This window comes from Sminthopsis crassicaudata, chromosome 5 (genome assembly GCF_048593235.1).
Source record: "Sminthopsis crassicaudata isolate SCR6 chromosome 5, ASM4859323v1, whole genome shotgun sequence".
NCBI classification, from domain to species: Eukaryota; Metazoa; Chordata; class Mammalia; order Dasyuromorphia; family Dasyuridae; genus Sminthopsis; species Sminthopsis crassicaudata.
This window is the reverse complement of record NC_133621.1, coordinates 175,645,745-175,658,962: the sequence shown is the minus strand read 5'-3', so window position 1 is coordinate 175,658,962 and position 13,218 is coordinate 175,645,745. Positions and strand designations below refer to the sequence as shown.

The window sequence follows — 13,218 nt, the reverse complement described above, 5'->3', positions numbered from 1 at the left end:
CATATGTGCACATCTCCCAACTTCATTTTGAATGATATTTAATTACAAATAAAATATATAATATTTATCACTTAAAATACTCTCCAAATTAAAAACTGTTTCTTTTTTTTTTTCTTTTTATCTCAACGAGTAAGTTTTACCACCAGCATATTTCATTTTGCAGGATTTACTGCCTGGTCATACAATCTAATTGGTATACATCTCAATCTCCTGTGTAGAAGAATCCTAGATTCCGATGAATGTGAATAATGAATGCTGCAAAGTGGACATATTGCAGTTGAAATTATATTATTCAAAATTTAAATTATATGCATTGATTTGGGCCCAAGATATATCACAAATATAACAAATGCAACCACTTCAAGAGACTGATTGCTTATGATAGTCAGTTCCTAACCAAAAAATGTATTGGAGATTGGGGAGTTCAGAAAAGTATGATACAGTTCCTTTCCTGAAGGAGATTATAATTAGCAAGTAAATAATATATAAACCTATGTAAAGTTAAATTATAATAATAAATAATAAGACTATCTCTTTGAAGAAGTAACAACTGAAGAGAAGCATATAAAATGAGAGGTTGCTAAATCTTGGATCTTTGAAACAGAAACTAGTTTAACTGCTTTCTCCATACACACACACACACACACACACACATATACATATTTATACACACACATACATATGTCAGCAAAAATGCTCTCTATAGTTGGAGATAAAACAAATTTGAAGGAAAAGAAGTCAAATTTGATTAAAATTTTTTAATATATTCAACAAATTTAAACTACATAACTTACATATATATATGTATATATTTGACCAGAGCATTAAAATACCAGTTGAAGTATACAGGAAATGTGAAAATTTCCTTGACACAGAAACAGTACCACATTTTAAAAGTTCTATTAAACCTCACCAGATAGACAAGACCCCTATGGTAAAGTAGTAGCAATAGGGGAGAAAATACTTTTTAATTATAATTTTCACTTCAAATGTAAGACACTAAGCACTATTTTAATAATGCATTTGCCACCTGTACATGTAATTAGGTAGAAGGGCCTGTTATAACTCAGTCACTTTTCCCCACCCCTCTTCATTCTGTCCTTCTATTTATGCTGAAAAAGCATGTACCTTTCTCAAGATCCACACCTATAGTTAGTGGCTTAACTTTTACTTGTCCATTAGGGATGGGAACTCATCAATTTATTTTACATAAGCCAGTAAATGAACATTAAAGAAAGATCTATGTATGATTACAAACTTAGAGATGATAGATGGCACATATCTTTGCATTTCTAGATCTTATTATGGGGTGGAATTTAGACTCTAAATTCAGTAAACATTAAGTGCCTACTAAGGGTCAGACATAATAGTAGGTACTTGGTAAAGGTGTTCACTGATTATATGTCAGGCAGCAAAATTGCTACTATTTGTATTCATAGCAGAGTAGAACTGATTCAATCACAGTGGCAATTAACATAACTAGTTTTATTAGATCCCCTTTACTATTAATATTGGTTGCTAAAATATTCCATCAAGAAATACACGAAAAAATGATTGAGATTTGAGTTTCAAGAGATTCAAAAATTTTTAATAACTAAGTCTACTTAAGTGAAACACCAGCTTAATATTGATTTAAAATTATGTTCATATAACAAGATAATAATATTCTTTATGTCTATGAATTTAGGTATGCAAGTATTATTTTAATTTTAAAATCTATTAAAATGACATTCATTAGAAAACAATGCAAATAATCTATCCATGAAACCTAAAAGATATTAGTAAAACCTTTTTGGAAAGCTATGGATAATACTTAAAATTTAAAGCAGAGTACCATCACTGAAGGAAAAGTGTAAAAAAAAAAAAGGTAAGAGACATTTTAAGGATTTACTTTCAGGTTTGCTACTATATTCTAGAGCAGTAGTCTCCAAAATCCTTTGAATGCACACTCCTGTCACTAAAGAAAGTTTTTTAATGAGAATCCTTCCTCATAATATGTATATTTATTAATTAAAAATTATATGCATGTACATATACTACTGCACTAAAATAATATACATTTTAAAATATGCAAAACAAATAAAAAAGGATGAGATAAAGATGAAATATCTAGAAAATATTTCATTAATGCTACAAAGCCATTTTTCTTCTGATGACATCCTTAATAATGATATTTTAGTGAGATTAATGCTTCATTAGTTTTGAAAAGTCTTGATTTAAAACTTTGTGATGTAGCAATTCAAAATTCTAAGTTCAATTTATTTCAATACTTGGTTTTAATAGATGTCATAGTTGAAAAAGGTAACTCACAAAGACATGTTGATCCAAATGGAAGAAGTGCATCATTGGATATGCTTACTAAATCATGACACTCATTTTTCATTCCCATTCATAAATTATACAAATAATTTTATTGAATTTCAGTTAGTAAAGCTCTGTGTTCCTTGATAGAAATAAATAGTTCTTACATACTGAATGAAAGTTATTTCACTTTATACTTTATACTTTTAAGAACTGGGTTCAGTTGCAGTAATTTGAAAGATCTTCTATTAAGTTAATAAAAAGTCATATATTAATTAGAAAAAGTAGTATATTAATTTAATAACCTTAATAAGCCCTTTCAAATTGATAAGAACCTAAAATAAACCTAATGATAGGCATTCAAAGTTTAAAGCTAAAAATGCACTATGAACACCACTATTATTCAACGATTTAGAACACCACTATTATTCAACAATTTAGACATATGGAAGAATAAAATAAAATAGAAATCTTGTCTTTTTGTTTTAATTAAATCTTTATCTATTCCCTTCTTTCCACAAAATACATATTTTATTTATTTTATTTTTGCTTACATAATTATTGGAATGCTGAGAAAATATATTTAATATTTCAATTCAACATCAGAGTTTGGATTTATCCAGCTTTGAGATAAAATATTAAAGTATCATCTTTTTAATTGTATTAATGTACTTTGGTAATTCACTTTGATTTTCTTTGAAAAATTTATGTGATAATATTTAGCTCTTTTTTTGTCTTCTTTTGCTCTATATAAGTTTATACAAATTTTCCTACATTTCTCAGTATTCTTCATATACAGATAAACTTTTGCAACACAACTACTTCATAACTTGATCATCATCACCATTACCAATGCTACTTTGTCTACTACTAATTACAGTTACTTGCTAACAGTTCTTTGTGGTTAATTTATTTAATATTTTGAATATTAAAGTATGTTAATATTTGGACCAATATTAGTTGCAATTCGAACAGTTCTAATTTAAGTTCTAAATATTAAATACTAAAATGAATTGAAGTATTTGAAGAATAACTATCATTTTTAACATTCTTTTCCATGAATGGTTCTTCAGCATAAGTAAACCACACCAGTATTTTATCATTCATATAATGAAGATAAAGGTTACATGTATGATGATATCTTAGTTGTCATAAAAATATGATCACAAACATTTTATCACCAATGAAGGTTATAATTTACAGAAATTCTACAAAATGATCAGGTTATATTCATATTAAGGACAGTTATGAAAGACTAACAATTATTTTATGATGCTGACAACTCTTCTGGGTATTTTATTAAGAATATAAACCTAAAATACTATATTTCTAAAAATTAATTATCTTATATTTTGATAGATCCAAACTCATAGTTTAAAATACACATTTAATTTATTATGGACAGTTTTGGTACAAAATAAGGAGTATTAAAGGTCATTTTATCAGTCAATACTTTGTGTTTATATATATGTATAGATATTAATTTGGCTTTAATATAATAAAACAAAATAATATAAATTATTAAGTTTATTTTTGGCCATATTCATAATAAAATATTAAACCAAAGAGAGAAATCTGTTTAGTAAGACATAGCATTTGTTTAACTCATGAGCCACAGAGATTTATTTCTTAAGTATTTCCAAATAACTTAAAAGCAGCTGATAGACATCTTCAGGTATATGGCCTGAAAATATTCCCTAAGTACTAGATTGATTCCTAGTATGCAGGATAAGTAAGAATAGCCTTAATGAACTTCAATATCTGATTTCCCTCTTCAAACAACCAGTTATGCTATTATACTGATGTAGGGAAACCAGCACTCTCTGACCACAGAATGAAAATCCTTGCTGCACTATGCTCATTCTCTACTTCTCTAATAGATGCCAAGGTAACTGTTAAAAGCTTATATTCTACATGTCAGGTTTTTTTTTTCAATGTCAATGGAACATTTTTAGAAGTGAAACTAGAAAAGAGAAGATATTTAGTAAATTAAAATTAATATTTCAATCACCTATTATAGTAAAAAAAATGCTGGACTTGGAGTAAAAAAGAAACATAGTTTCAAATGCTACCTCTGAATTCTACCTATAGTATTATTACAATACAGACATCTTGGCGTATCATTACATTTAGACATCTGTAATTTTTATAGTATCTGTTGAGAGTTTTAATGAGATGTGTATGTAAAAATCTTTCTAAACTTTACATAAATGAGTTTTGATAATATTTATTATAATTATTAATTAGCAATGATCATATGGTTTATAGTTTAACTGTGACTTAAAATATCTATCCATCAATCTAAGTTCTTATTATGCACATATATATATTTATGTTATCTTTATATATCTTTAACTGTGGCTTATGTGTACACATATACACACACAGGTACAACATCTATTATATTAAGCTTAATATACACATAAAGATACTGTGGTTCAAAAAGTTTAAGTGACTTGCCTCCAGACATCTCTCTAACTTATGATAGGAGCAGAATTTAAAGTTAAATTTTCATGACTCCAAGTTTAACATTTCTGTTCCCTATGTCACACTGTTTGCTATTTTTGTTTGACGCATTTTAAGGAATTATTGTAAAATCTTGGAATTTGATGCATGTTTGACTTGATATATTTAAGGGAATTATTGTAAAATCTTGGAATTGAAAGGGTTCTAAGAAGCCATTATAATCCAAGCTCCATTTCAAAAAGGAAATTGCTTCTTATGACCACCCCAACAAGTGGTCGTCAGCCACTGCCAGATAATTTAAACCCATTATTTCAGTGATTTCATCCCTGATGCACCAAATGATAAAACCTGTGTCCTTATCTTAAATTTATAGATCACAAAGAACCATAAACTCCTAATTAGATTGTTATGTGTAAGCTAGTTATTGTCCAAATCTACTTCAATTGATCAATTATCAATGAATGTGTATGGCCTGCTTACCTCAAAATATTATGTTAATGAGAAAATTATTTACTTTAATTCATTCATTAAAGCTGTGTGCCATATGAGCTTTGAAAATTCATAAGCTTTGAAAAAGTAAAATATCTATTATTCACATTCACAGAATTTAGTGTTTCTTTCATGCATATTCTAGTATCCTGTAAAATTAGTCTTTAGAAAAAGTCTGTTTCTACAACAAATGCAACTAACATTTTCAACACTTGGTATAATACTTATAAACTCAAGTTTTAATTATATAAGATGTTAGTACAAAAAGAGAATACATAGTTCAGGAATTTTTAAAAGAATGAAAAGAATTCAGCAAAGATAGATGAGAAGTAATGGAGACCATAAACTTCTTCAAAGGAAAGGTAAAAAAGTAAGGCTTCCCTAAAAATTTTGGGAAAGGATTTCAATAGGATAGAAAGTTGTCAAACAAGGAACTAATTTTTCCTATAACTAACCAAGCTAGGAATATTTATAAAATGTTTAACATGTGGATGTTTGTTTTATAACTGAAAAACATATCAAATCAGAAAAAAATGTAATATCAACTGCTAACACTATTTTGTTTTTCAGGGCTTTATTTATTTATTTATTTATTTAGAATTGAAGAATAAAGCTAAAGTAATTATGTTTTTGAATTTACACACATACACTGGACATAGCTTATCAGAGAAGACTTATTTTGCAAAGCCTCATTAAAATCAGGATTGTCCTAGAAACCTAGAATCACTATAGATATAGTCAGATACTATACTATGTTAGAGTTGCAACTACAATGAAGTAACCCACCCTTCACTTTTTCTGAAATTTATGTTAGTAAAAAGGATGTATAAAACTAGCTTTTTTGACCTAGAAACATGTCGTGAAAAACATTGTTTGGCTAAATAGGAATCTATCCAATAATGATTTCATAGTAATAATGTATGACCTGTATAACCTATGCTGAAACATGCAATGTAGAATTTCTCCCTTTCTGAACCTAACTATAATATTAACAAGTCTACTTCACTTCTACCAAGTTTTATAACTTGAGTTTCATTTTATTTGAGTTTCAGTTAAAGACAAAAAATAAAATTAAATTTCAGAAAATTGCAATATATTGGTGATTTGGGAGTGAAGTATCAACAAGTCAGTTAATACATTATTAAACCATTAATTTTTAATATATCATATTTGAATATTATAATTTATAATTATATATTATAATTGTTATGAGTATTCATGTAGTTCAGTGGAAGACAGAAAAAAAATCTTCCACACTTAAAATCTTAAAAATCAATCAAAAAAAGTATTAGGCACTTATTTACATGTTCTAGGTATTATGGGCCAAGTACTGAGGATGCATGTATAAAAATGGAACAACACCTCTTGTATTCTAATGGGAAAGGCAGTAAGTACATATTAAATATGCACAGTATAAGATATGGATACCTATAGACATGCACATATATATATATATATATATATATACATACATATATATATACACACATATATATACACACATATATATATATATATTTACATATATATTATATGCATACAGCATAATTAAATATTTGCTAGTTTGGAAAAGAAAGTACTAAAATTTTGGGATGGGAGAATTAGGAAAGGATTAATATAGAAGATGCCATCTGAGTTGATCTTAAAGGAAGAGAAGAACTTTTGAGGAGGAAATAAGGAAAGAGAGTATACTGGGTAGTACAGAGAGTTAGTGAAATAACATGTGGGTAGTAGATGGAGTATCATGTGTGAAAAATATATAGGTCATTATTCTTGGGGGGGGGGGCAGTGAGATAGCACAGTCCACAGTCTGCTGATCCTGGGGTCAAGAAGTACCTTCATCCTGAGTTAAATCTGGCATCAGAACTTACTAGCTGTGTGACCTTGGCAAATTACTTAACTCTGTTTGCAATGGTGATTGCATTAATTGGCAGCTGCATGTGTGGATATTGGGTAGGTTAAAAAAATTAGCAAGATTTGCCTATTGAATAGCTATTTGCATTGAAAATGAGAAATCCAGGATTATGTAGAAACTAAAATAGTGACAATTTGGTGAAAATATGGAAGTTTGAAAGAGAAGTGTTTAAAATGAAAGACACTGATTTCAGTTTCAGGCATATTGAAGTTGTCTCCAAAACATCTAATTTGAAATATCTAATAGCCATAGAAGAGAAAGATTGGAATCATAAACATAGAGATAATAGCCAAACTCACTGAACTGATGAAGTTACCAAAAAAGCAAAATTCAGAAGGAGATATAAAAGGAGTACATGAAAGAAATTTGGAGGAAAACTGGAGTTAGGAGTCTTATATGGATTATAATTCAGCAAAGGCAAGAGCCAACTATTGAGAGTATAGGAAGGAAAGAAAAGAGAGGAGTGTCATGAAAATGCATAGGGAGAAAAAGCATCCAGGAGTAAAGAGTTATGTTTTAAAATAAAAAGCAATGGTAAAATGTAGCAGGGTGAGAACAATTAGTACTGAGAAAAAACTTTCAAGATTTAGTAATTAAGAGATCATCTATAATTTTGGAAAGAGCTATTTAAAAAGAATGATGAGACTGAAAGCCAGATTAGAAAGGGTCAAATAGTAAGGAAAAAAGAGCGAAAAGGAAGAAGTGCGTACAGACAATTTTTAAACCTTGGCCATTTGAAAAGCAATAGGAAAGGAACCACTAAAAAGTAAGAAGTTGAAATTTCTAGAGAAGAGAGGATGATTGAGGATTTAGTATACTATCTCAAAGTATTGTTATGCATACCTTTATTACCACAATGTTTCTTTAATACTAAGACTTATTCCAGGTAGAAATGATGGTAATTTACTCACATATTTGTTAAATGAATGAATGAATGAAAAAAAATACAGATGTTTAGACTATAATGCAGCCTCTTTTCCCCATTTATAAAATTTTGTTATTTGTTCATAGTAAAGAAAATAAAATTCATGCCTTAACTAAGTTCTGATTCTGATTTTTAGACACAATTCTATTCAACAAATATTTCTAAAGTGCTTACTATTTGTTTATGTGTGAGATACTCTGCTAGCCTCTGGGGATATGAATGTGACACATTTTGTATTCTACTTCTCCCAAAGCATGCTCAGTTGCCATTTTAGGTAATACATGGAAGCTGGGGCAGCTGGGTAAGAGTGCTTTCACTTTATTATGACTCATTGATAGGTTGAGTTCACATATTTGATTGATGAGTCCAAATTCCAGAGATATACAAAAGAGCTTCAAGCCATCATTCCTTCTCCCAGCTTTAAAACATCAAGACTCTGTTGAGCCATTCAGAAGGTCAAATAGGCTTTATGGTTAATTACACCCAGCTGTAAGGGGGGCACATGTGTTTTACCTTGGCAAACTTTTGTTTAGGATGTAGTTATCTACCTTTTATGTATTTTCCCTTCATATAGGTCCTAGTGAGAGGTAAAAAGCCAGAAATCCAAATATTGTGGTGCTAAAATCTTCCAATAGCAGAGACTAGTGAACTAGCTATTGTGATGACTGCAAGAGAAGCAACAATAGGGAGGGTTAGCATTGGAAAAAAAAAGCTTATGTAAAAGAACATACTTAACATTTGATTGGACTTTGCTTAGTAAAGGTGAAGGCTAAACAGTCTGGCAAAATTCTTTCTTGTCCTAAATTAAGCTTGAAATCAAGCCTTCCAATTGGTTTTGTAAATAGTAATGTTACTGAATCCTGTTCCATTCTTTAAACATGTTATGATATTTTATGCTTCTCATTACCTTTTCTGTAAAGTATATATCCCATAACCAATTTATATTTACACATTGAGTATCTTTTCAAAATCTGTGTGTGTATGTCTATGCATGTGCATAAGTATGTAAATATTAGAGTAAAATTGGCTCCATAATAGTCATGATGGGGATTACAAGTATGAGAAATAGATGGGCATTTGGTTTCCAGTTATGAAAATTCAAGTGAATAAATGAAACTTAAATCAGAAAACTGAAACCCACAAGGACATTAAGGAATAATCAAGGATGGAAGTTATATTCCAGCAAAAGAATGTAAGCTCCTTGGAGGCAAGGACTGACTTTTGTTGTCAGGTGTGGTGGCCTGAGATTTGAAAAGAAAGTAGCTTTCTTCTGTTACCTCTCCCTTTATAGCATGTAAGCTCCTTCATGGCAGGAACTGTCTAGGCAATGAGAGATGGAGATTTATGTCCTATAAGTTCTGTGACATCCAATTAATGTGGAATCAGGGATTTGTGCTTCAGGATAGGAAATAAAATGCTGCCTTTGGAGTTTCAAAGGTGTGTCTACTCACCTAAACCCCCATTCTTACAAGAATGTAAAATAAATCTTTTCTGCTTTCATCAGTGAGTCAGTGGAGTGGTAAGATAATTTATTTCTTATATAAGTCAATGAAAGAATGTGAGAATTGGGATAATCAATCCATTCTTATGAAATCAAGTTTCCCTACCAAGGAACCCCATATAGGACTATATATCTAGGTACAAAGCAAGGAGATCTAAGGACCTGAAGTCTCCACAAATCTCAGAAACAGTTGTCTCTCTGTTCTCTATTTTAGATCAAGATGAAAATTAACATTGTTCCTGCTTTTAAGGTATTTATAATCTGTACAATGGGTGGTGGTGGAGGAGTACAACAAATTTCATTTTATTTTAAAATTAGTACAATATAAAGAATGTAAAACAGAACAATAGAATAGGAAAGATCTATAAATAAGGTGAACAGGGAGAGATTATTTTTAGTGTGCATATAAGGAAAGCTTCATGGAGGACACTGTAACTGACTGTCTTCAAAAGGAAACTTTTGATAGGTTGATATGTAAGGAAGGTATTTCTATGATGATAGTATTCCACAAGGTTTTTATGAAAAAGCACTGAGCTAAGGGAGCTTAAGACAAGATAAGGGAAAAAATTATAAATCAAATCTGGATGAAACATAAAATGAAGGAAGGAGAATAGAATGAAATCAATATGGGCAGCTAACTGCTACAATGGATAAACAAGTGCCAGGGTTGAAGTCAATAAGATTCATTTTCCTGAGTTCAAATTTGACCTCAGATACTTAGGATCCTGAGCAAGTCAAGAGTTTAACTTGAACTCTGGAACAATGGTTTGTAGTGAACACAAGTTCTCTTAAAAAGAACCAAAAGAAAAATCCTTTTTTTAAAAAAAATGAAAATACAGTTAAAATTTGAACTACTGCAGGGAAAAAAAAAGGATTTAAGTACAAAATGATTGGCTGAATAACTTTAATGCCATAAACATGACAGTGTATATATAAATAAGATAGGATCTGATGAACATTTTATTTCAAAAATCATTGATAGTAAAACCAAAAAAAGTACAACTTCCAGGGTAAATATATAAAGACAGAAATTTAGAAATAGCCACTGAACAAGAAGACATAATGACTGTGGAAAGAGTATTGGCTCCTGAGTCAAAGGATCTGCTTTCAAATCCTATCTCTAATGTATACCACCTGTATGACAGGTGAACAAGTCACTTACATTCTATAGGCCTCAGTTTTCTTACCTGTAAAAGGACTAGATGGTTTGGACCACATAGCCTTTGAAGTCCCTTCTAGCTCTTAACCTATGATCCTATTGACTTCATAGTTCCATATTAAAAACCAAATGTCCATGTGCATTCCTTTTATCTGTTTCATACTGCAGATGTGAGTTATTGTTCTTAGCCATCTTGATCAGCATTGGTATGCAAACTTCATTCTTAGCTACTACATAATCATCCAGCCTGAACCCCAACAATTTGTAGTAAAAGTAATTTGTCCCCCAAAGAGCAAAACACTATTGTACCCTCTTTGCTTTTTAGTCACCTATGAACAATGGGAAGTAATTTTAACTGTCACAGGCAGTCAATAGGAAAAATAATCTAGCCTGCTTTCACAGTTTATTGCCAAACCTGATCCAAACACCTAATAACCATGCCCCTTCCTCACAACAGACCTACAGTTGCTTTAAAATGCATTAGAAAGCAGACTTTTGAATAAAACTATAAAACAATAACTAAACTTGTGCTCCAAATGTAAAGTGCCCCAAACCAAAAATTAAAGACACAGAAACTTCTTTTGTGACTGTACTCCAGTTTCCCATCCTCCCCTTGGGCAAGACTGAAAGGGTTGCTGAGTTTCTTTAGTGTTAGCTTATCATTGCTGCTGTTTCTGCTTTTAAGTTTGACTTGTGAAGGAAAACGAGGGAGGGGTAAAAATGATTACTCTCCAACAGAATGAGATCACACAGACTTGGAACAGACAATCCTCTCAGCTCTGTATACTTCATAGGATTTTTGACTCAGTCCAAAAGAGAATGGAGTACCTTTGAAATTACTTTCTAAACTTCAGGAGCTAAACGGTTGAAGAAGAGCTTCTACTTAAAATTAAACATCAAAATGGAAATTCTCAATTTCTAAACTTAGACTTTGCCTTCTATCCTTTTAGGTCACATTTGTTCCAATATATTTCTTTGAGTATGATATGGTTTATCTTTTTTTTTTTTTTCATTCATGGTTAATTATAGGCCATTTCTATACAACATTAAGCATTTTTGTGAAACTGAAATATTCAGTCAATTATCTAAATGTTCTCAAACACCAAAACATTCTAAACACGTTAATATCCATACACTTAAAAGATTTGTTTCTTAATTTTTTGCCTTTTATTTGGATGTTCTGAAAGAAACAAAATAACCAAAAATACTCTTCACAAATGAAAATGTGCCATTTCTTATTTAATGAGACAATAATGGGTATACATGTATGTTTGAGTATTTATATACGTAACATTATGTATATTTATAGGCCTATCCCTATATTCAATGACACCACAGAATGTTGTATAGCATTTCTGGATAATATAAATTCTATGTATGTAATATGTCACAGGTAATATTAATAAATTGATATCTATTTAAGTTCAGTTCAATTTAAGAAGCATTTATTACATTTCTACTAATTGTAAGTTACTGTAGTTAGTTACTGAGTATACAAAATAGCTGTTCTTTTCCTTGGTTAGAGGCTAATCCTATTTAGAAGAAATCATAATTTGTATCAGATATAAATAAACAAATGAAATGTTCTGCCCCATAATTCTATTGATATAGTTTAGATATGAACATTCTAATGATAATTTCTGTCTTTGGACTTGTTCTCTATTTTTAAAATCTGTACAGGATCTATCAGTTTCATTTAATTATTGATTCAAGCATGTCCTTGATAAGAATATGTATATAGAATGTATTATTTCTGTAATATTTCATTAATTCTGAGTTTGAATATAAACTATATATCTATGCATTTTGTACATATGGTCTTTTCTCATGAAGTTTTCTTATTAGAAATAAATCATTTAAATAAAGAGTTAAAATGCAAAAGTCTGATATGTGAATATATAACTCTATTTGTTGATATGTCTATATTCATATAACTATTTGTTTTTTACATATATGGATATATACATTTGTGTTTCTGTATGTTATAATATCACATGCAAATTATAAATAAGGGATGATCTTGGTCATTCTCTCTCAAGTTTGAAATAAAAGCCACTATAGAAAGAGAATACAGAAGATAATAGAAAATAATAATGATGCAGAATAAAACAAAAGTAGGAGCTCCTTAGCATCATGAAAAAAAATGCATATAGCATCTTCTTTTTGGTACATTTTGGATCAAGATGATTACAAAGATTTTACCTTTTATTTCTCCAAAGTTCCCTGATCCCATAGCAAGAAGCTTGTCTTTCCAGTCCTTTGATAGGAGCTTTTCAATACTGGGAGTTTCTGTGTGAAGAGAGGGTGGAAAAGTAAGAAAATCAACATAACTGTTTTTACAATAGAGCTCATTAAAAATCTATCTGCTAAAAATAAGGCCATCCCTATCCAGTGCCCCAGTTCATAATGACTTCATCAACAAACTGATAAGAGGGGAGGAAAAAAGAATGCTTTTTGTCACC

The 13,218-nt window shown here is 30.0% G+C and overlaps 1 protein-coding gene across 1 annotated transcript in view; it reads right to left on the bottom strand.

Annotated features, from left to right (window-relative positions):
• The window catches only part of SOX5 (SRY-box transcription factor 5), a 449,917-nt gene that overhangs the window by 217,424 nt on the left and 219,275 nt on the right, over positions 1-13,218 (bottom strand). Inside the window, 1 exon segment of the mRNA XM_074268831.1 lies at positions 12,959-13,045. Coding sequence (XP_074124932.1) covers positions 12,959-13,045 — 87 coding nt within the window.